General features: G+C 39.2%; 2 protein-coding genes across 6 annotated transcripts in view; one reads left to right on the plus strand and one right to left on the minus strand.

The window, feature by feature from the left end:
* The window catches only part of LOC129751486 (phosphatase and actin regulator 4), a 611,903-nt gene that overhangs the window by 19,764 nt on the left and 569,971 nt on the right, over positions 1 to 22,168 (plus strand). The gene's annotated exons all lie outside the window — the stretch shown is intronic.
* LOC129752648 (uncharacterized) lies at positions 12,325 to 14,202 on the minus strand. Its single transcript, XM_055748420.1, has one exon. The coding sequence runs from the start codon at positions 14,200 to 14,202 to the stop codon at positions 12,325 to 12,327; it is 1,878 nt and encodes a 625-aa protein (XP_055604395.1).

The following is a 22,168-nucleotide window of genomic DNA, read 5'->3' on the forward strand; positions in this document are numbered from 1 at the left end:
ATCTTAACGCCCGATGTTATTTGGAAGATGAGAGCCAGTAAGGTGGTGGGATTCATATGAAATACCATCCCAAACTGGAATAATGTCATAATTTCGACTACAACTGCCATCTCTACCAATGGTGGCGGTATTGCGTGATCAGACAAATAATAAATTGGGTTATTCCACAATAGATCACAAAAAGTTGGTCGCAGTGGATCTTCTCATACAAAAAAAAATCCAAATTTACCATAGCATTTCCTTGGGTCGTTCAAATCATAGTTGAATCAGCCCTAAGATAGGTTCAAAAATAGAAAGGCTTTTTTCTAATAGGCTATGAAGATACGATATGCTAAAACAGTCATGCATACACAGCAAAAAATGCAGATTTGAGGATCGGACGCCGCAATTTTTCGGACAACCTTTTTGATCGGAAATTAGCATAACGTAAATTAGTTAGTCTTTCTTTTTTCAAGCTTTACTTCATGAAATTATATCTCAATATTGTTTACGATTCCTGTAAATTTCAGATTATTTGTAATGTTGTTTTCGTTTCAAGAGCAATATTTCTTTCTGTCTAGACCATTAGTTCTCTGGATCAAAATTATTCACTTCACAAATGTCCCGGATCACCCAAATAATGAATCACTCAGTGAAAATATTTGTACAAAAAAAAAAACAAATAACTCTAGCATTTCAATTTAAATATTTCAAACCGGTCTCCAGCAAACAAAATCATAGAAGTAATCCGGTTATTGAGAAATATCAACTCTCCGAAAAAAAACAACGAACCGAAATAGTTGCCAATAACGGCGCTGGACCAAATAATGGTGTTATTCACCAGACTGAAGTGCAATTAGTATCACTCGGTACCCGAAAGTTCATTACCCAGTAGCAGTAGCAGCAGCTCGTCAGAGTAATCGGCCAGAGTCAAAAGCAGCAACGCCAGCCAGTCGCTCGAATGCTGTGGGAAAATCGTCTGTCGAAACCATACATCGACGATCGATAGTAGCTATTGCTATATGCAACAGTGGCAGCAAAGGCACCAGCATCTATCTCCTGTACTCGACTAAAACAGCTATACGTTTACTATCATCGGTCTGTTCATATACGGGAAACTCATTCGTTAATCATATGGTTTCAATCCAATAGCGCCCGCTTTGCAGCCGTCAGTAAATTTTTCCACCTCTTCCACTGCTAGGGGAGGAGCGGGCTATATGCGCCTATTAAGCAGAACACTGGTTCAATCAAATATCACATCGAATATGTGTACAAAAACTATATACACATGTGCAGGCATCTGTTTTCTATACAGTGGAGTAATTTTTATGTTAAAATTTTCTTCTGTTTCCAAGAAAATGATTTTATTATAAGTGTTGTCTAAAATGCCGAACCTCAAACCGTGCGGGCTAAATGCGCCTATTTATGTTTTGAACCAAATTTCTGTTTTTTGGGCAATATTTCCGTATAGTTTCATTGAAACTGCTAGAAAGTAATAACTTCCGTACGACAAAGCTGAACTTTCATAAAAATCTAACTATATTATAATTTTATGGAATAAAACAAAAGTCAGGGTCTCATACTATGGAGGCAGTTCATTCATGAGAAAAACTTTATCAAATCTGTTTTTAGATCGTCAATTCTCTCTTAAAATGTTATTCAGAGCTTAGATTTGAAGTTTCAATGATAAAAATAATTTATTTATTCTATTTAACCAATTATTTTAGGATGGAGGCATTTTACAAACATGATGGGGGCATACAAAAACATTCTATTATTCCACTATATAATCATTATTAAACCTCCACAAAAGCTGAAATATGTTTAATTTCTTAAGTTCATTTGAGTAAGAAACAAAAACCATCCTAGTTTTTGTTTTAAGCTTCTTTACCTATAATTTTTAAAAGTCTAAATATTACATCAAAATGTTTCAAAACCTTGTACAGTTTTTTAAATTTTGTTGAGTTTGTAAATTCATAAAATTATTTCTTGCCTTATGTTCTGAGCGTATCACCCTCAAAATGCATTGGTCAGATAAGCTGTCTAGTCAGCCATTTCATCAAACAGCCGTAGGGTCATTTAACCCGATATGCCCATTTAGGAAACCTTTCCCCTACTACAGTTTGTTGCAGACGTGTAAACATTCTCGATCCAAACGGTTTTACCGTCTATTACCTACTATTAAGGAAGTAAACTTTGATTGGATGTTGCAAACAAAAATCAAAGTTAAGTATTTAGTGGGATTCTTTCGGGTTCAGAAGTTTTGAACGTAAACAAGTCACTAAAAGCAGTTTGATAGCTTCCTTAAAATGGTTCACTACCATCTGTTTCGTTATTTTTAGTTCGATTTTCCAAACTGTAAATAATAAACAAAACATATAGAATCATTACACATTAAAATGATCCCTAATTTTTTAATTATTTTTTAAAAAGAATCTACGTTCTATAAAGGACACCTGGTTAATTTCTAACAGCTCCAGCAGCAGCAAATAAATTGCCAACTATTTATGAATAAAACTATAGATTTCTAATTCAAATAAACAATATTTTTTACTTCTAGATCACAACCATATACCAGAATCAAAGTTCATTTTAAGAAATCACAAATGTGACAAATTTTCAAATATATCTTTAACTACACTTAAGTGAGTTTATCATACATGCCTCAATATTCCGAAATAGTCTATGAGCAATAAACCACAATCCTATATTGCGTTGACGGATGGATGGGCAAATAATAAATTGTCCAAAACCACCGCAATAAAAAGCGAAATGACGGGACTAACCGCCAATCACGACAAGAAGCTGCAGCAGTCCATCGCTCGGTTTGTGTTGTTGATTCTTCTGGTCTGAGCTTCAAACACCGTGATTGGGGCTTACATCCATATTCGCCGCATGTTGCCACTCTCTCAGTCATGTGGCGGCGAGCGAGCTTCATTCGATTTGTTGACAACGACTGCCAGCCAGCCACTTCCTCACGTGTCCTTTCAAGTCAGCCGGATCAGCCGGCAATATGGATGAATGGGCTCGACAGAGAAGTACACAGTAGCATCCGATGATGAGATTGGCTCACTCACAGCCTCCCAAAGGACGAGGACGCCCACGTGCAGTCTCTGACTGGTCTCTTTTATATTGGCATTTATTTTTTTTTCCTTCCGCGCTCTGTGTGTGTGCCATTCCCTTGAGTTGAATCAATCCAATATGCTACGGTTATCGAGAGTCCTCGTCTACGACCATGGAAAGCCTCCAAGAATTTCAAGGAAATGATGATTTCGAGAGGTGCCCGAAAGAACCAGCCAGACGTTTCATCATGTATTTTCATGGTTGTTCATCTTCCCCTCGGAGGGGGCAGATGGTTGTGCAATTCTCACAGCATGTGGCGAGAGGAAAATTCGATTTCTAGCTGAGCTGTGACATTTGTGGGTTGAGGCTTTTCCGATATTTAATTTTAGGTTACTTTGAGATGTGCATACGTAGGGCAACTTTAAATGTATAAGGAATCTAGGTAATGGTTAAAAAGCAGAAATTCTTTAGAATGTTTCCAAAATACCTTGATTCTTTGGAAAATTTTCCAAAATACCTAAATACCAAAATACTGTTTTTTTTGGCATTATTTTAAATCAAATTATAACATAATTCAAACCGCTATAAAATGAGAGCTGCACCTGGAGTTTCGAATTGCAATACAAAAATGAGTTAAACTAATTTTCTGAATCTTGATCTATAAATTTGTGTTAAAGATCTGATAATTTTACTCTGTTTCTTACAGCTTTGCCCTGAAAAATGAGAGTCTCAAATTATTTGTACACAAACAAACTAACTTATAAAATATGGTTGTTTCTGCTTGATTTGTGCTGGATTTATGCTAAAAAACTGATAAGAGAGCCCCCCTGTCTTTCCCATCAACCCCTGCTGAATGTAGGTGGTCATGTCCATTTTTTTGTACCCAAAAATCCTCTTTTATCAAATATTGTTCCATTATTGGTTGATAAGTTCTTAAGCTTTACAAAAAAAATTATATGGAGTCCCCTTCTTTTTTCCCCTCTCTACACTGTAAAGCGTAAGGGTCTATAACAATCGTAGATACATATCTTGTAACCAAATACCTTTCCATGCCATATTTGTTTCCATTTGTTGGCTTTGTTAGTATAAATTGAGAACTTATGCTAACAAAATTGTATTGAGCCCACCTCCCTCTTCCTATGTACCTACTCTCTGGAAGGAGGATGGTGTGTCAAATAATCATAGAATCATACCAAAATAATTTTACATGTTTAGTTTTGTCCATTTCTCGAATTAAAAAAAAAGTTTAATGCAAGCTTTCCTCTTCCGTTTCTAAATATATTCCCGATTCTATCCTCCTACTGCAAGAAAGGACTTGTTTCACATAGAAATATTTCTCGTATTGAAATACCATCCCATGCCAAATTTGTTTTTTTTGCGTAGTACATTCTTGTGTTATGTATAAACTTGAAATGGAGTACCATCCTCCCTTCCGTTCTCCCCATTGAATGGAGGAGTGAGAACTTAATATTCATAGAAATATGTTCCGTACTCAAATACCCTTTTGATGCCAAATTTGGTTTCATCTGCTCGAATAATTCTCGAGTTATGCGATAAATTTGTATGGAAGCCCCCCTTTCCCCCTTAATATCTTTCCGTTGAAAAAAAAAACGTGGGGCTTCAATTTATCATAGAACATTTCTCGTATCAAAATACCCTCACATGCCAAATATGGTTCCATTTGCTCGATCAGCTCTCCAGTTATACTGAAAATTGTAAGGGAGATCCCTCCTCCCCCTTTTCATCCACCTCTTTAAAAGAGTGAGGGATACCAAATATTCATAGAAACATTCTCGTACTCAAATATCGTTCCATTGCTGTTGTACTTCTCGAGTAATGCAGTAAAAATTGTATGAAACTCCCCTCCCTCTTATATCTCACTTTTATATCTTTCTTCTGAGGGAGAGGTCTCCAAAAATCATAGATATATTTTTCGTATCCAAATACCCCCCCCATGCCAAATTTGGTTCCATTTGCTCAATTAGTTTTTGAGTTATGTAAAAAATATAAAATAGACCCCCTCCTCCCTTTATATCTTTCTACAGGAAAGAGGGAGGGTTCTCCAATAATCATAGATCATGCAAAATTTTGTTTCATTTGCTTAATTAGTTTTTGAGTTATGTAAAACATTATAATAGAGGCCCCTTCTCCCCTTTATATCTCCCTACTGGAATGAGTGAGGGGTCTCCAATAATCATAGAAACTTTTTTTGAATCCAAAAACCCTCCCATGTCAAGTTTGGTACCATTTGCTTGTTCGGTTCTCCAGTTTTACAAACATTAGTCTTTTGTTTGGAAGACCCCCTCCCCCCTTCCTCTTAGACGGAGGGGTCTCAAATAATAATAGGATCCTTCACCGGCCTCCATTATCCCCACCTGCCAAGTTTCACGTAAATCGGTTCATTAGTTTCCGAGTCTATAGGGAACAGACAGACAGAAATCGATTTTTAAATATATCGAAGTGTATAGATAATTCACCAGTCTCACTCCAAGCACTGCCATTTCGGGCATTATCAGTCCACGTGTATTCATTACAAACTCATATTTCGTGTATTAGACGCATAATGATAATGCCCCAAACCAGTGGTTGGCAACCTGCGGCTCTTCGAATGAGAAGTTGTGGCTCTTTAACGTAAATTTTAAATAATATTTCAGTCAAATTCATACCTACTAAAAACTGTGATAATCCAATTAATAAGCCTAACCATGTGGAAAACCTGATACAAATTGTCATTTTTGTCAGAAAATGAACACCAAATGAAAAAAAAAACATCACTAACTTTGACGAGAAGCTGTTTTTTTTTTGTATAAAATTATAATAACAAGTATGACTATCAAATTAAAGTTTGAAAATATACATTAAAACAAGAGAAAAAATCTTCAATCAGAATTCAGAAATGCAAAATAGTTTTTCAAATGAAAAAAAAAAAGATTCACATGGAACTTTTCTGAGATTCACTACAGAGTCAATTGAGATTCGTTTGAGACTCTTTTGAGACCCTATCAAAATTATTTTAAGATTGATTCGATAATCTTTGTAGACTGTTCTAAGAACAACCTTAAAAGCTCTTGTCAAAGCCATTAGATGTTCCTTCAGGTCTCTTTAGACTCTTTTGAACCCTCATTGAGGGCTTTTTAGGACTCGTGAGATTGGTCTGAGATTGTTTTTAAATTGATCTTAAACTTTGTGAGGACTGGTTGAAACTCTCTGAGGGAATTTCGAGGCTCTCTGTAACCTTTTTTGAGACTCCTTTAAGTTTCTTTTGACTTTATTTGTAACTTTAAAGCTTGCTATAAAGCTATTTTCAGACTCTTTTGAGACTCTTAATGACAATTTAGTGATTTTTACAAGATTGTTTCGAGATTTTTCTGACTGTTTTGAGACTGTTTTAAAACTCTTCTGAGGCCATTCGACAGTTCTTTTAGGACTCTTGAGGATTCTTCATGACTCAAGGTATTTTGAAGACACTTTTACGATTGTTCTGAGACTCTTTTAGGAATTTTGAGACTCTTTTTTAACTTTCCCAGAGAAGATTGAACTTATTTGAGCCCATTCTTTGAAGATTTTTTCGACTTTCTTTTAAATCTTTTGATGTTTTTTTCAAAAACGCAACAAACGCAAATTGTATATGTAATATTTTTTGGGGATAGTTTTAGTGTTTTTGGCAACTTGATGATCCCAGCCCAACGTCACAAGTATACTTGATACATGAGCATGACGAAGCTTCAGGAAAGCTGCTAAATTGAAGATTAAATAGGTTCACTTATTTGCTTGAACCAGTCTCTGTTACACAAAATGTTCCTATTGTGTACAGCAGGAAACCAAAGGCCTTCAATCAATAATTGCGTTAGGCGAAATGTGAACAATACCTTGCGCGCCCGCGCCGTTCAAAACTCCGTAAATATTCCATTTGCGCGGAATTCAATGCGGAAACGGACGAGACCATCAACGCACAGAAGGGAAAAAAACTGAAGGTACCCAGCCATTATTTACTTACCGATCCTGTGAGCAGTGGCCGCGAAAGCCTCGTATGCTGCTGGGCTGGTTGGTTTGTTGAATGACGTGCTCATGTTTTACCAATTTGGATTACGACGACCACCAGCAACAGGTTCCTGGCCGGACAAGTCCTTCCGGGAGGATCTTGAATGGGGGATGATTTGTAGAAACGCGTTTGGGAGCGCTGTTTTGAATATGACTGGACTATTTTTTCAATGATTTGGCTAGTCTGCTGCTGAAAATTCATTTTCGCTGCTATTTTGTCGGAATTTTTCCAGGAAAGGCTTGCCAAAAATATTCAAATTTCACTTTCAATGGAAGCCAATCTGTTTCGAGGTTTTTTTTTACAGCAATGGCAAGCAACGAAGTATAGTAACAGTTACAAGTTTATAGACAGAGGTTATGAGTGTTTTTCGTAAAAAATGACAAAAATGACAAAAAAGACAAAAATTACAAAAATGAAAAACATGACAAAAATGACACAAAAGAAAAAAAAATTACCAAAATGACAAAAATGATCGAATGACCAAAATGACTGAAATGTCCAAAATGACAAAATCGACCAAAATTACCAATACGACCAAAACGCAAAAAAAAAACAAACTGACCAAAATGACCAAAATGACTAAAATGACCTAAATTACCAAAATGACATAATGACCCAAAAAGACAAAAAATGACAAAATTGTCAAAAAAGACTAAAATGACAAAAGTGCCAAAAAGCTCGCTGCGCTTTTTTTGTGATTTTCTTATCTCGTTTTGCTGCACTTCCCTTCCTATTATCGACTACATGGACTTGGCCGGCGTCGTTATTGGTTCCTATGCTTTATAGAAAATGTTTTAAAAGCCTCTGGAGCCAAAAAGATCCAATGGAATAAAAGCTTATTTTGAGAAAACACGCCTTTAAATTGTTGTGTTTGACCATCCTTTTTATATTTTTCGATAATTTGTATTTTTTGTTCGAACGTAAAAGAAAGTATGTAAATAGAATTTCAAAAAAACTGAAAAAATCCTCAAATATAGTTTGAAATATGAAGAATCTTTGGGTATCATGAAATCGAAATCGATCAATTTTGCACTTGTACCTCTAAGGGTCTCAAATAAGATTTTCATTCCCGGTGTATAACCTTTTTGGCCAACCTTGAAGCACCGTTTCAAATATACAAATTTGAAATCAAAACTCGTATGCCAAACCCATTAAGGCCTGGCCGCTATTTTTGGCTTAAATGCTGATTTAAACTAACCGTGATGATTTTAAGTTGTAAATTTTCAATAGAAACTTAGCCATACAAAATTCGAACTAGTGAAATCTTAATCTGAATTTCGAATTTGGGCATCATCAAACTCGATTACGCTGATCAGGCTATCAATCAAAGACCGCGCAACGTGACTCCCAAACACATCGAGACAAGCAATTTGAAACTTTTAACGAGCCATATCCGGGTGCTGCTGCTGCTGTTAATTATCCTATTTGCTTCGAATGTTTCCCTTATCCGGCACCACAAATCCGAAAAGGTATCTTCCGGTCGCGTGCGCAACAACCCGGCAAACGTTAGCCCATTATCCTTTCGCCGGCTGTAGTCTTTTTTCGGTGGTTAGTCGCCTGATTAAGCCAAGCCAACCCCAAGAAAGAAAATTCGACACCACGGGATCATGTTTGGTTTATGGCTCTGGTGAGAGAGACCGATTTTTTTTCGCTTGAGCCCTTTGCAGAAACTTTGTCCGGTGGAATATGGTGAAGATTGGGCCCTAATAGTTCTCCATTTTCCTTGGAAATGGCTTCCGAAATGGATGTATAATATATAGTAGCAGCTTCGAAAATAAGTTTGGTGAGGAAGCCACAAGCTGCTTGCTGCAGCTGTTACAACATCAGAAGACGTCGAGAGGCCGGCCGGCCGGCAAATGAACACTTTTCCCGGCAGGCATAAATTACACGTCACTTTTAATTAACACTTGTTGCGCTTGACATTATCGGAGCAGCAACGGATCCCGGGTTGTCGGGTCGCGTTTCATCCTTCAATAACGAACTAGAGCGGGCGTGAGCCTTAAATTCCGATGTTTGTCCCGGCCCCTCCTGATGCAATCGGAAGAGGTTGGTATTTTTAAGATAAGCTTGGAATGAAAGACAAAAAATGAAAATTTCTGGAAAAAATACGATTGAAAATAAAGCGAAAAGAGAAAGAGAACGATTTACGATGTAAGCGAAAGGGTCTTTGCATCTATAAAACGAGAGATCTCCATCTCTCAAATTTTAAGAAGAAGAAGAGATAATACGACGCCGTGTTGTTGGGTCATTTTCTGCTCATTTTATTTGATCCAAAAAGTGAGAGATGAAACAAAAGAGAGCTAAAGAGGAGTGTGAGAAAGGAATAATAATGGCTTGAGAGTGTCAATAACAAATCAATAATGAAGAACTAGAAAGGCGGATGAAACAATGGAGAGGTAAAGAGACAGATCCTGCGATGGAAAATAGAAGTGAATAATTTAGTGGAAAAAGTGAGAGTTAAACTAGGTAAGAGAGTGGCAGATAGGGAGAGGAAGAGAATTAAAATAAAAACTATTCAATCAAGAGAGAGAAAGTCAGAGACTGGGAGAGAAAAGATTTAGAGACAGTAACAGATTTAGAGAAACATGGAGTAAGAGATTGAGAGATAGTAAAAGATTGAGAGATAGTAAGAAATTGAGAGATATGTAGAAAGAGATTGATGGAGAGTAAGAGAGTTAGAGACAGTAAGAGATTGAGAGATAGTTATAGATTGTGAGAGAGAGAGGGTAAGAAAGTAAGTATTAAAGTAAGAGAGAGCAAGTAAGTGAGAGAGAAAATAAGAGACAAAATGTGAGAGAGTAAGAGATATGCGAAATATGAGGAAGATTGAGAGGGAGTAAACAATTGAATGAGAGAGAGCTAGAGAGAGAGTAGAAGAATGAGAGAGAGAGAGAGAGTAGAAGATTGAGAGAGAGTGAGAGTAGAAGATTGAGAGAGAGTGAGAGTAGAAGATTGAGAGAGAGAGAGAGAGAGTAGAAGATTGAGAGAGAGAGAGAGTAGAAGATTGAGAGAGAGATTAGAAGATTGAGAGAGAGAGTAGAAGATTGAGAGAGAGTAGAAGATTGAGAGAGAGTAGAAGATTGAGAGAGAGTAGAAGATTGAGAGAGAGTAGAAGATTGAGAGAGAGTAGAAGATTGAGAGAGAGAGTAGAAGATTGAGAGAGAGTAGAAGATTGAGAGAGAGAGTAGAAGATTGAGAGGGAGTAGAAGATTGAGAGGGAGTAGAAGATTGAGAGAGAGTAGAAGATTGAGAGAGAGAGTAGAAGATTGAGAGAGAGTAGAAGATTGAGAGAGAGTAGAAGATTGAGAAATAGTAGAAGATTGAGAAATAGTAGAAGATTGAGAAATAGTAGAAGATTGAGAGAGAGAGTAGAAGATTGAGAGAGAGAGTAGAAGATTGAGAGAGAGAGTAGAAGATTGAGAGAGAGTAGAAGATTGAGAGAGAGTACAAAATTGAGAGAGAGTAGAAGATTGAGAGAGAGTAGAAGATTGAAAGAGAGTAGAAGATTGAGAGAGAGTAGAAGATTGAGAGAGAGTAGAAGATTGAGAGAGAGTAGAAGATTGAGAGAGAGAGAGAGTAGAAGATTGAGATAGAATAGAAGATTGAGAGAGAGAGTAGAAGATTGTGAGAGAGTAGAAGATTGAGAGAGAGTACAAAATTAAGAGAGAGTAGAAGATTGAGAGAGAGTAGAAGATTGAAAGAGAGTAGAAGATTGAGAGAGAGAGAGTAGAAGATTGAGAGAGAGTAGAAGATTGAGAGAGAGTAGAAGATTGAGAGAGAGTACAAAATTGAGAGAGAGTAGAAGATTGAGTAAGAGTAGAAGATTGAGAGAGAGAGAGAGTAGAAGATTGAGAGAGAGAGTAGAAGATTGAGAGAGAGTAGAAGATTTAGAGAGAGTAAAGATTGAGAGAGAATAGAAGGTTGAGAGAGAGTAGAAGATTGAGAGAGTAGAAGATTGAGAGAGAGTAGAAGATTGAGAGAGAGAGAGTAGAAGATTGAGAGAGAGTAGAAGATTGAGAGCGAGTTGAAGATTGAGAGAGAGAAAAAGAGAAAGGGAGAAAGAGAGAGAGAACGACAATGAAAAAGAGAGGGAGCAAGAGAACTTAACTTCAGGATAATATTGAAAATAATTTTCGCAATTTTATCGCCAACCTAATTTTACTATGATAACTGTCTAGATTTACATCACTTCCGGTCAATACCCTTATATCTGCCCATATCAAACCTAACACGTAGTGATCATAATAACATCCCAGCAACTAGTAAATCTCTGTTTGATAAGAAGGGGAAAAGTTTTGCTCATTAGCATCGCCTTTCCAGTGTAATGAAGCAAATTTCAGAGACCCGACCCAAGCCATGCCAAGCCGAGAGTCGCTTTCCGATTCTGGGAATCCTTTCGTCTACGTCAGGCAGCAAGCAAGCTTGCGATATTTAGCTATCCCTTTCGAGTAATGGCGGTCGTTGCCGGAGAAAAGTTTTCGTTTTCGAAAAAAAATTATGGAAAAACATAACGTAACGTAACAGTGTATTTTGGCGAACTGTTTGAATAAGGTTCAGTGACACATTTGTCAGTGTACCCTAAAACAAAAACAGCACAACGTGGAAACCGTCAAAAAACGCTCTACCCTGACCAGACAGAATTCTGTTGATCGGACCAAGAGGGAATCAGGATGCTTTCGTTTCCTTTCATCTCACATTATGCGCTTCAATTTTTGTTGTTGAGGCGAGATTTTCGGAGGATTTTTTAGCAAACCCGATGATGATGTGGTACAGCTAAAACTATATTTAAGTGTGATTATAAAGAAAAATAGTGAATCAAATATATCACTCACATTGGCTAACCTCTAGTTTCGCTTCTCCTCAACAATATTACTGATTCCAATCGTATGGAATGATTTTTGCTTATAGAAATATAATTATAACAATTTTATATGGATTTTACCTTAATATTGTTAATACTCACAACTGCAAATCAATTATATAACAATAATGCAGTAACTTCTCGAAAAACTACGTAGTGCAAAACGTGCCACTATTCGATAGCCTAAATTGGCTCCTTCCAACGCATCGAATTATTTCCCTGGCTGTGTATTTGATTTGTTAGGATAAATTTATGGTATATATATTGAGATACTCACGATAGCAAGAATAATTTTTAGAATATAATAGGATACAAAATAATTTAATTCCACCGTCCGATCGTTGTGGTTCACTCTACAAGTCGCGTGAAATCAATTTTCCTAATCGCAAGTCACGATGTCGTCGTCTCCGGCCCGATAGCTGTCATCACCACTGACGTTAGTTGGATTCTCCTGCTTCAACAAGGGAGCGGCCAAAGTTGCGACAACATCCCCCCGCTCGTAAGACAGATGGTCCCCTGAGGTCTTACCGATATCTAACACCGCTAACTTTGCTACCGGCCTAGTAACAAGTCCCTTTGAAGTTTGAACTGTAGCTCGTCGTACTCTCCCATCGGCACCTTTTGTAACACCTACTACGCGTCCTCGAACCCAGCCATTCCGTATCGACTCGTCGATGATAACCACCAAGGTTCCTGGTTCCAGCGGTTTCGTTTCTTCGAACCATTTGGTTCTTCTCGCGATGGTAGGCAAATACTCTTTCACCCAGCGATGCCAGAAAATATCAACCAGATGCCTATTATGATTCCAGTCGTCCCTAAGGGCCATTCCAGGTTGGAGAAACTTCATATGCGGCTGACCAATGCCCGAGGAACTCATGAGCAGGAAGTGGTTGGGGGTCAAAGCTTCCTGTGTGTCGTTTTCCAAAAAAATGAAAGTCAATGGCCTCGAATTGACCACTGATTCAGCTTCGACAATGACGGTAGAGAATGTTTCTTCATTCGGTGTTCTAGATGTCGTCATGGCATAAAAGGCGGTTTTAACAGATCTTACAAGGCGCTCCCACGCACCACCCATATGAGGCGCGGAAGGAGGGTTGAAGTACCATTTCGTGGCGGCATTCGTAAACGTCGTTGCGAGTTCGTCGTTGATAGCTTTGCACTCTTCGATGAGATCGTTCTTCGCACCTAGAAAGTTGGTGCCATTATCCGAATAGACTTCGACTGGTGAACCTCGACGGCCAATGAATCGCCTCATAGCCATCTTGCATGACGTTGTGGTAAGTGAATGGACGACCTCCAGGTGGACAGCTCGGATGGTCAAACAGGTGAATAATGCCACCCACCTTTTCACCGTACTGCGTCCTACTCTCACTTGCATTGGTCCAAAATAGTCCAGTCCCACGAAGGAAAAAGGTTTGCAGAAGGCCCTCAAGCGGGCGGCAGGCAAAGGACTCATTCTAGGCACGTTAGGGGAAGCTTTGTGAACTCGACAGTACACACATAATTTTTCAACACGTCGAACTAACGTTTTTAATCTGGACACGTGGAATCGCTGTCTTATCTCGTTCACGACGGTGTTCGTATTGCAATGAAGGTATTTCTTGTGATACCATAAAACGATTAGCTGAGTAGCGTAGTGTTCCCTAGGAAGAATGATAGGATTTTTAGTGTCGTACGATACGAACGCTGCTGCGGTAATTCTTGATTCCATACGCAAAATCCCGTCTTCGTCGATGAAAGGGGAAAGCTTCGCAAGGGGGCTCGAACGATTCAATCGTCGACGCTCAATCGGTAAATTAGTTTGTTTTAACTTGGCGATTTCTCCGGAGTAGAACTCATTTTGTATAATTCGAAAGACAAGTTTTTCCGCTGCGGCCAGTTCGATTTGCTCTAAGTACCCCTGTCGACCAGTGACGTTCCTCGCTTGGCAACGCCGGTTATGTAAGTAACGAAAAACGTATCCGATCGAGTGAACTAGGCGATTCCACTGGGAAAAACGGTCCCATTCGATGGAAATAAATGTGCTACCTGTAGTGTGATGAACATTCACGATATCTGTTTTTTGCGCTCTTAATTCTTCTTTCGTTCCAGTGCACTCCGCTTGCTGGGTTGGCCAGCGATCTTCCGGCTCGTACAGAAACGATGGGCCGTTGAACCACCTACTCGTCGACGATAGGTCGGGTCCAGCCAGTTGTCCACTTGGTGGCTTCGTCAGCGACGTTGAGTTTACTTGGGACCCATTTCCACTCAAATACATCTGTTGCTTCGAGAATCTCCCCAATACGACAAGAGACAAATTGATTATACTTGCGCGAGTCGGAATTAATCCAGGCCAGCACGGTGCGTGAATCAGTCCACAGGATTCGACGTGAAATCTTCAAAGAATGTGTTTCGATAGCGCTTTTCGATTGACGGCTTCCGATAACTGCCGCCTGTAGCTCGAGTCGAGGGATCGATAACGTTTTAAGAGGAGCTACTTTAGATTTCGCTGCAACTAATATGCATTTGATGACTCCATCAACCTCCGCTCTGATGAAAGACGCACAAGCGTATGCCAGCTCGCTCGCGTCAACGAATACATGTAATTGGACTGATTGAAGTTGATGTGTAGCATATTCACCAAAATAGGACCTGGGGATTCGAATGTCCTTCAGCATCGGGAAAAGAGAGATCCATTGCGTCCATCGGATTTGTAAGTCTTCAGAAATCGGCTCATCCTAGGACTTTTGACTACGCCAGATATCTTGAACAAGAATTTTCCCATGTATGACGAAATGAGAAAGTAAGCCTAGAGGATCATATAGGCTCATGACAATTCTTAACACCTCTCGTTTAGTCGGCCAATGAGGAATGTGTCCTAAGTCAGATGAATAGGTGAAAGCATCTTCTTCTCGAAGCCAAAATATCCCAAGTACACGTTTGATTTCACTGGGAGAAACGTTGGGATCGCATACATCGAAGGATTTCACAGCTGACGGATCGGTTTCACCTACGGCTTCTAGCACACGATTGGAGTTCGACGACCAGGAGTGAATGTCGAATCCGGCTTGCGAGTGGACGAATTTAACTTCCAGAGACCTTTTTATTGCTTCAGTTTCATCGTCAAAGCTCTGCAGGAAATCGTCCATGTAGTGGTGGTTAAGAATCGATGCGACTGCTTCCGGAAATTTATCGGCAAACTCTTTCGCATTCCTGTTTTTGACATGCTGCACAGAACAAGGGGAACTAGTCGACCCAAAGGTGGCTACTGTCATGAAGAATGTTGTAGGCGGCTTGGAAGGGTCATCGCGCCAGAGAATCCGCTGGGCTTGAATATCTTCTTCGCGAATCATCACGCGATGAAACATTTCGCGGATGTCCGCGCAAACTGCGATTTTTCGTTCCCGGAACCCAGTAAGAACTTTCGGAAGCGATATTAATTGGTCCGGTCCTTTTATAAGCATGGCATTCAAACAGACTCCATCTACCTTAGCGGCTGCGTCGCAAAAAATTCGAATTTTCCCGGGTTTTTTAGGATTGATTACAACCCCTAACGGCAGATACCAGATTCGGCGAGGATCCGTTTTCTCCAATTCCGCTCTCGTGGCTTCTCGCAAGTAGCCTTTCTCTAGATACTCCGAAATTTGTCTCCTCACACTGCTTCCGATCATTGCGTCCGCTTCCATGCGTCGCTCTAGGCATTGTAAACGTTTAAATGCCATAGCGTAGCTATCGGGAAACTCGAAAACATCGTACCGCCACAATAAACCTGTCTCAAATTTACGACCTATTCTTTTTGTCGTAGCTTCGAGAATCATTCGAGCTCGTGTGTCTTCGGAGGATTGAGGTGCGTTCCTAACAGATACTCCCAAACTATCGACAGCAAACGATTGTTTAATCAGGTCATGTAGTTCGTCTAATTTTGTGGAGCATTCACAGATGTGCATATTGAACGCCGAGACAACTGCGTTCCCATCGGAGATCGGTCCATGGATTGACCACCCTAGTCGCGTTTTTGTGGCAAGAGGTGAATATGCGTCGCTTTCCCTTATACGAAGAGCTACTGCCAAATGCGCGTTGTCGTTTCCGATCAAGATTTGTGGAGTCACGTCGTTGTAATCGCTCACCGGTAGACCCGAAAGATGAGGATACCTGGCAGCCAACTGCTGGTAACATAACGATTGACGAGGAAGAGCAAGATTCTTTACCGTGCGCACATTTGACAGCGAATACTTTCGAGATCGTCCTTCTCCAGCAACTTCAAAATTTACTCGCTTCGAGGCGACTTCTTCTCGACTAACTTCCGCTGTCCAAGTTAGGCAAAGTCTCGCACTTTCTCCTTCTAGACCCAACTGATTCGCAATATTTTCCTCTAGCAAAGTTATTGAGGACCCATCATCGAAAAACGCGTACACTTTCAAGGATCGACCATTACTGAATAGCGTTACGGGAAGAATACGGAACAACGAGGATTGACCTTCTTGGCGATGATTATTTACTTTTCCGGCAGAGTTTGACGGTGGGGTTTTTGTTGTTGTTGTGTGTAAAAGAGGATGATGTTTTCGTTGGCATCCTTGTTCTCCACAAGCTTTCTTCAGCTTACACGGCCTTCTTCCATGCTGGAAAAGACAGGTTCGACAAAGCGGTAGGCTGTGTACTACTTGCCAACGATCTTCGAGATTCATTTTCAAAAACTGCGGACAATCTGGGTTCTTGTGATCGGCTTTCGAACAAATCTTGCACACTTTTGGACCGAAAGTTTTTAACTCGTTCTGAGGTAACTCGTTCGTTGAATAAGACGATTCGTGAGCAGTGTGAGCGTGCAAGAAACCTCGATCTTTGTGCTTTTCGAATTTCGCGTTCCGGTGATCCTGTTTCCCTCCGACGGGAATAGTCACTTGCGTGGCTGCGTTTACCAAAATCGACATAAAGTAGGCAAAGGCTCTTAAATCGGGTTCTACAAATTGGTTCTTGTACAAAACCCAATCGATTTTCATATCATCTGGCAATTTACTAACAAGCTCGTGGATTAGAGTCGGATTGTTCATGTGGGCATAGTGTTGCCCCGCTTCGAGATGGTCAACTAAGTTTTGAACAGTCATTCCAAAGGTAATCAGCGTGTCGAGCTTTCCTGGTTTTGGCCCGGGCGTATCATTTAATTTTCTTAGCAGCGTATGAATCAATATTTCCGGTCGACCGTACAAGGATCTTAAGGTTTCCATGATCACCGGAACCGACGATGGAAGAAGCAATTTGCTCCGAACAGCATCCAAAGCTGGGCCTCGCAGGCAGCGTTGTAATCGTGTTAAATTATCGGCATCAGAATACCCGCAAGCTTGACTGGTGTTGTAAAACATCGTAGAGAACAGTGGCCAATCTTCCGGGTCCCCGGAAAATTGTGGCAGGTCTTTGGCCATGAGTTGGCGCGCGGCCATCTGACTGCGATTTGGAGTAGAATAATTCTCGAACGGATTGTACACGGAATTTGGTAGCGTTGCCGCGGGTGCCAACATGGCGGAGACCGGAACGTCATTAGTGAATGCATACGGGTTTTGGCAATCATTCACGATACTCATCACCGCAGGTTGGTTTACAGACTGGATGTGAAAGGATGCTGGGATAGCTGTTTGCGGAATGGTACTTGATGGAGGAACCACTGCTGGAACGGACGAATATTGTTGCGCTACAGGCAACCCACTTGCCACGGGAAGTCCTCTGGAAACAGGTGTCGATGTTTGTTGACCCACAGGATTAAATGGAGCCGATTTGGGAATTGCTCCGGTCGACATTAGCGAACTTCGCAGGGAATTAAACACATTAGTATTCACTGCGCCTACTGGCAAATTCTGTTGAATGCGATTTCCTGCCGAAAGATAGTTTTCTCCACTTGAGTAAAACGGGTAGGCCATACCTGATGGTTCTTGGATGCGATTGGAAGCCGAAGCGGGAAAAGAAACGGTTGATTGCCTCGTAGTTACCGGAGCTAACGTATATTCCATCGCGGAAACTACTGGAAAACCGTTGTTAGACGTAGCCGGTGTAAATTCTGTCTCTGGGGCTAGTGGGACTACAGTAGAGCTCACAGCACCGCCCAGAAGTCGGTCCACCTTCCATTGGATAATCTGGCTGGAATTACTCCGATTGGATTTTCCACTTTGCCTTTCGTCTTCTTCTTCTTCCTCTGCCCCTTCTTCGAGCACTCGAAACTTATCCTGGATGAACTTTTTCTCCATTTCTAATTTTCGTTGATCAAGACGGAAACGATTTTCTTGTTCCTGTCGTTCAAGGTCCAACTGTTTGTCTTGAATCGCTTTCATCTCCTCTAACTTCTTCAAACGCAATTTCGCCTTCCGGGCAGAACAACTCGTCGACGCTTTCGAGCTGCAGATGGATTCAGCAGGGGGAACGATAGTGGTTTGTTTATCTTGTGGTTGGGTACAACGAGGACAAATAAAATCCTTTTCGCCGATGCTATCGCTTACTCCCACACACTCAAAGTGCCACCACGAATCGCACTTGTCACAAGCCACCATCCTGGTTGTGTCCGGGAGATTACAATTCGCACTGCAGCTGTGCCCGGGTACGGTAGGAGCGTTTGTCGCCATCGTTTGAGTCCAATTTTTAGTGTTGTTGAGGCGAGATTTTCGGAGGATTTTTTAGCAAACCCGATGATGATGTGGTACAGCTAAAACTATATTTAAGTGTGATTATAAAGAAAAATAGTGAATCAAATATATCACTCACATTGGCTAACCTCTAGTTTCGCTTCTCCTCAACAATATTACTGATTCCAATCGTATGGAATGATTTTTGCTTATAGAAATATAATTATAACAATTTTATATGGATTTTACCTTAATATTGTTAATACTCACAACTGCAAATCAATTATATAACAATAATGCAGTAACTTCTCGAAAAACTACGTAGTGCAAAACGTGCCACTATTCGATAGCCTAAATTGGCTCCTTCCAACGCATCGAATTATTTCCCTGGCTGTGTATTTGATTTGTTAGGATAAATTTATGGTATATATATTGAGATACTCACGATAGCAAGAATAATTTTTAGAATATAATAGGATACAAAATAATTTAATTCCACCGTCCGATCGTTGTGGTTCACTCTACAAGTCGCGTGAAATCAATTTTCCTAATCGCAAGTCACGATGTCGTCGTCTCCGGCCCGATAGCTGTCATCACCACTGACGTTAGTTGGATTCTCCTGCTTCAACAAGGGAGCGGCCAAAGTTGCGACAACAATTTTGCTGTCATCATCATCATCGTTTTCCAAGAGATTCAGCAAATGTTGCATAAAATAAAGTAATAATTTCCCATGAATGATATTTCAAATTAAAAATAGGACAAATAGTACCAATAGCATTCATGGAAACACTTTCAAATTATTCTACAAAAAATATCTGCATTTTGTTGGCATTTATTGATCTAACTGTAAGTTGTTTTGATAAACTCATCCACTCAGTTTTATTACCTAATTGAGAATAAAACATAGTAACTCGAAACATTTTAGCAAATTTGTAACTATGAAATTTCACTAAACACAGTTTTTATAACTAGCTTGTTAAATGTCATTGTTGATCATTATCTAACCTCAAATTAAAGTTGAAAGCACGTTATGTGAATCGGTCAAAAGTTACCCATTCGTCGTTGCTGTCATAACGAAATGTTTTGTACGATACACCTGTGAAACCTATCAAGCTACATTAGATCGACTTGAAGCCTGATTTTCGAAATACTGTGCGGTTTTGTGGTGCTAAATATTTTGACAAGTCTCGTGGATTTTAGTTTTAGTTTTTAAGCTTATGTCTTTAAAATGAAATTTCAATTTGATGTATTCCAAGAAGTATCTGGCAACATTGTAAAAAATCTAAACATTTTCTATGTTTTCTAAGTTTCTAAGTTTCCATTGAAGCCGGTGTAATACACAAAGCTATTACAAGTGAGTCCAGTAAAAACAACTGATGATGACCATTGATCCAAAACACCCCTCACTCTTACTTACACACCCCCTTCTATCAATGAATGTATCGAGTTCAAAACAGTGTGTGAACACCCGGTCAACAGCCTTTCGGTGCCAGGGGTGGTACCTGTTGTAATACCAATGTATCACTCGTTTCACTACAAAACACGTTCCGGCCGCGCCGCCGTCGGCTGTCAATCGGGTTTTCTGGAAAATCAGGCAGACAAAAGTATCATATTTCATAAGCCTCCATTGCATTGTTAGTAACTACATATGTACGGCGGAGAACTTTTTGACACGGTCTCTTCTGCTGTCACTATATAAACGAACAGGGAACAGATTTTCCTGTTTGGTGTTAAGTTTGTACATCCAAATTTTTAATTTCGGCCAAAGCCATTAGAAAGTTGAATGTCTTACACTTTAAAAATTAAGTTTTTAGGCGTTGGGAATCCTTAAGATAAACTAAGCGTTTTTCATTAAGAAATTTCGAATTCAGACACACAAACATTGCTTAGGCAGTCTAGTGGCTTGCGCGAGTCTGGTATGCCAAAGCAAATTTTGGGTTCGAATCCTATAAGTGGCCGACAGGTTAGAAGTGTAACTAGATATGAGTAAATCTATATAAATATTTTAAAAGGAATGCATCTGGGGTTAATCTGAAGAGACTTTTGCAAGCAGAGTGCGGAGGTCGCCGAAGGTTGGAAGGTTGAGAAGCATTTCGAAGGTCAAGTCCCATATATGTACATTAGACTGAGTCGATTTGGGGTCATTTTTGAATTTCTCAAACCGTGGGGTCTAAAACGCTTCATTTTGGTCCAAAACTCATCCATGATTTTTTGCAGAATTTTTAAGTAATGTTTACATTTCTTCTTCTTCTTCTTCTTGAACTTTTAGTTTTCTTTGGGAAAATTTAATATTTTGTACTGAAAAATCAACATCATTTTGATTTCTTCTGTGGAGCCGAGCCTGCTTATGGTTTTAGACCCAATTTATAAATTCTCCAATGGAAATTTTCCACTGAACAACTTTGTGCAAGACCGTAACTTTGTATCTTATTAGGCATAAGAATTATTAGCTATTTAACAGAGGTGTGTCTTTTGGCATTGATAATCAATAAATTCAATTGACATCACTGCTTGCGCCTAAAAGACATAACCCTGTTAAACAGCTTATACATTTTTTGCCTAATAAGAAACAAAGTTACAGACTTCGACCAAATATTCAATTTTCCCATATAAACTAAAAGTTCAAATTCAGTCATGTAAGCGTTACTTAAAAATTCTGCAAAAAATCATGGATGTTTTTTGAACCAAAATGAAGCGTTTTAGACACCAGGGTTTGTGAAATTCAAATATAACCCCGAATCGACTCAGTCTAATGTACATAGAGATAGACAGGACCTTGCTACCGAAATGGGAATCATATTTACATACATACAACAATTTTGAATTCAGATACATATTCTAGAATTTGCTTCTTCAGGGTGGCCAGCAAACCGTGAAAATCGGGAAAACCGGGAATCAAAAATGGCACCGAAAGAAACCTGTAATTTCGAATTAAAACCGGGGAAATTATTTATAGATTGTTTTTCTGATAATCCGTAGTCGTTTATTTCAGGATGGAAAATCATTCGGAAATAGCGAGAATAAATCGGAATTTTTTAGATCAACGCATTTTAGGGCTCTGAGCTGTTCCAGTTTCAGTTCTATTTAAAATATTTTAAAATGTATCTATTTAAAATTAACGAAATGCTGTAGAAAAATATCTTGAAAACATTCCAATTTTTTTCGATTTTTAAATTCATACGTTGAAATCAGATAGTCTCGAAAACTATGATGTTCAAAAGTTCTTCAGAAGCTCATGTTTAAAAGAAAAACAAAGATGTTGAATCCAAACTTGAAAAAATGATCAGCCCTGAAACAATTTTGAAGAGTGCGACCAAAACTTCGAATTAATTCGTTTGAACAAATAAAGATGAAATGTTAATAGAGCGGAAAAAGTTTGGTATGAACTCAGTGATTTATTCTGTCCTTAATCATCTGTAAATGAACCAATTTTCTTAAGTAAAATTTTACAAAGGTCTTATATTATCAAAGGTTGTTTTTAAAAAATTTAACAATGAAATTATTTTTACCTTACTTCACTTGTTTGGGCTTTTTAAATGGAGTTTACGGCACCTTTACCAAAAATCGCAATATTCATTTTCATTATAACCACACTCAAATATAGAAATGCGGAAAAATGCAAAAAAAAAAAATAATTTG

This window comes from Uranotaenia lowii, chromosome 3, assembly GCF_029784155.1.
Source record: "Uranotaenia lowii strain MFRU-FL chromosome 3, ASM2978415v1, whole genome shotgun sequence".
NCBI classification, from domain to species: domain Eukaryota; kingdom Metazoa; phylum Arthropoda; class Insecta; order Diptera; family Culicidae; genus Uranotaenia; species Uranotaenia lowii.

What these genes read in the sequence shown, in the direction of transcription:
- LOC129752648 (XM_055748420.1), bottom strand. Translation starts at nt 14,202, where the DNA reads ATGTATTTGAGTGGAAATGGGTCCCAAGTAAACTCAACGTCGCTGACG.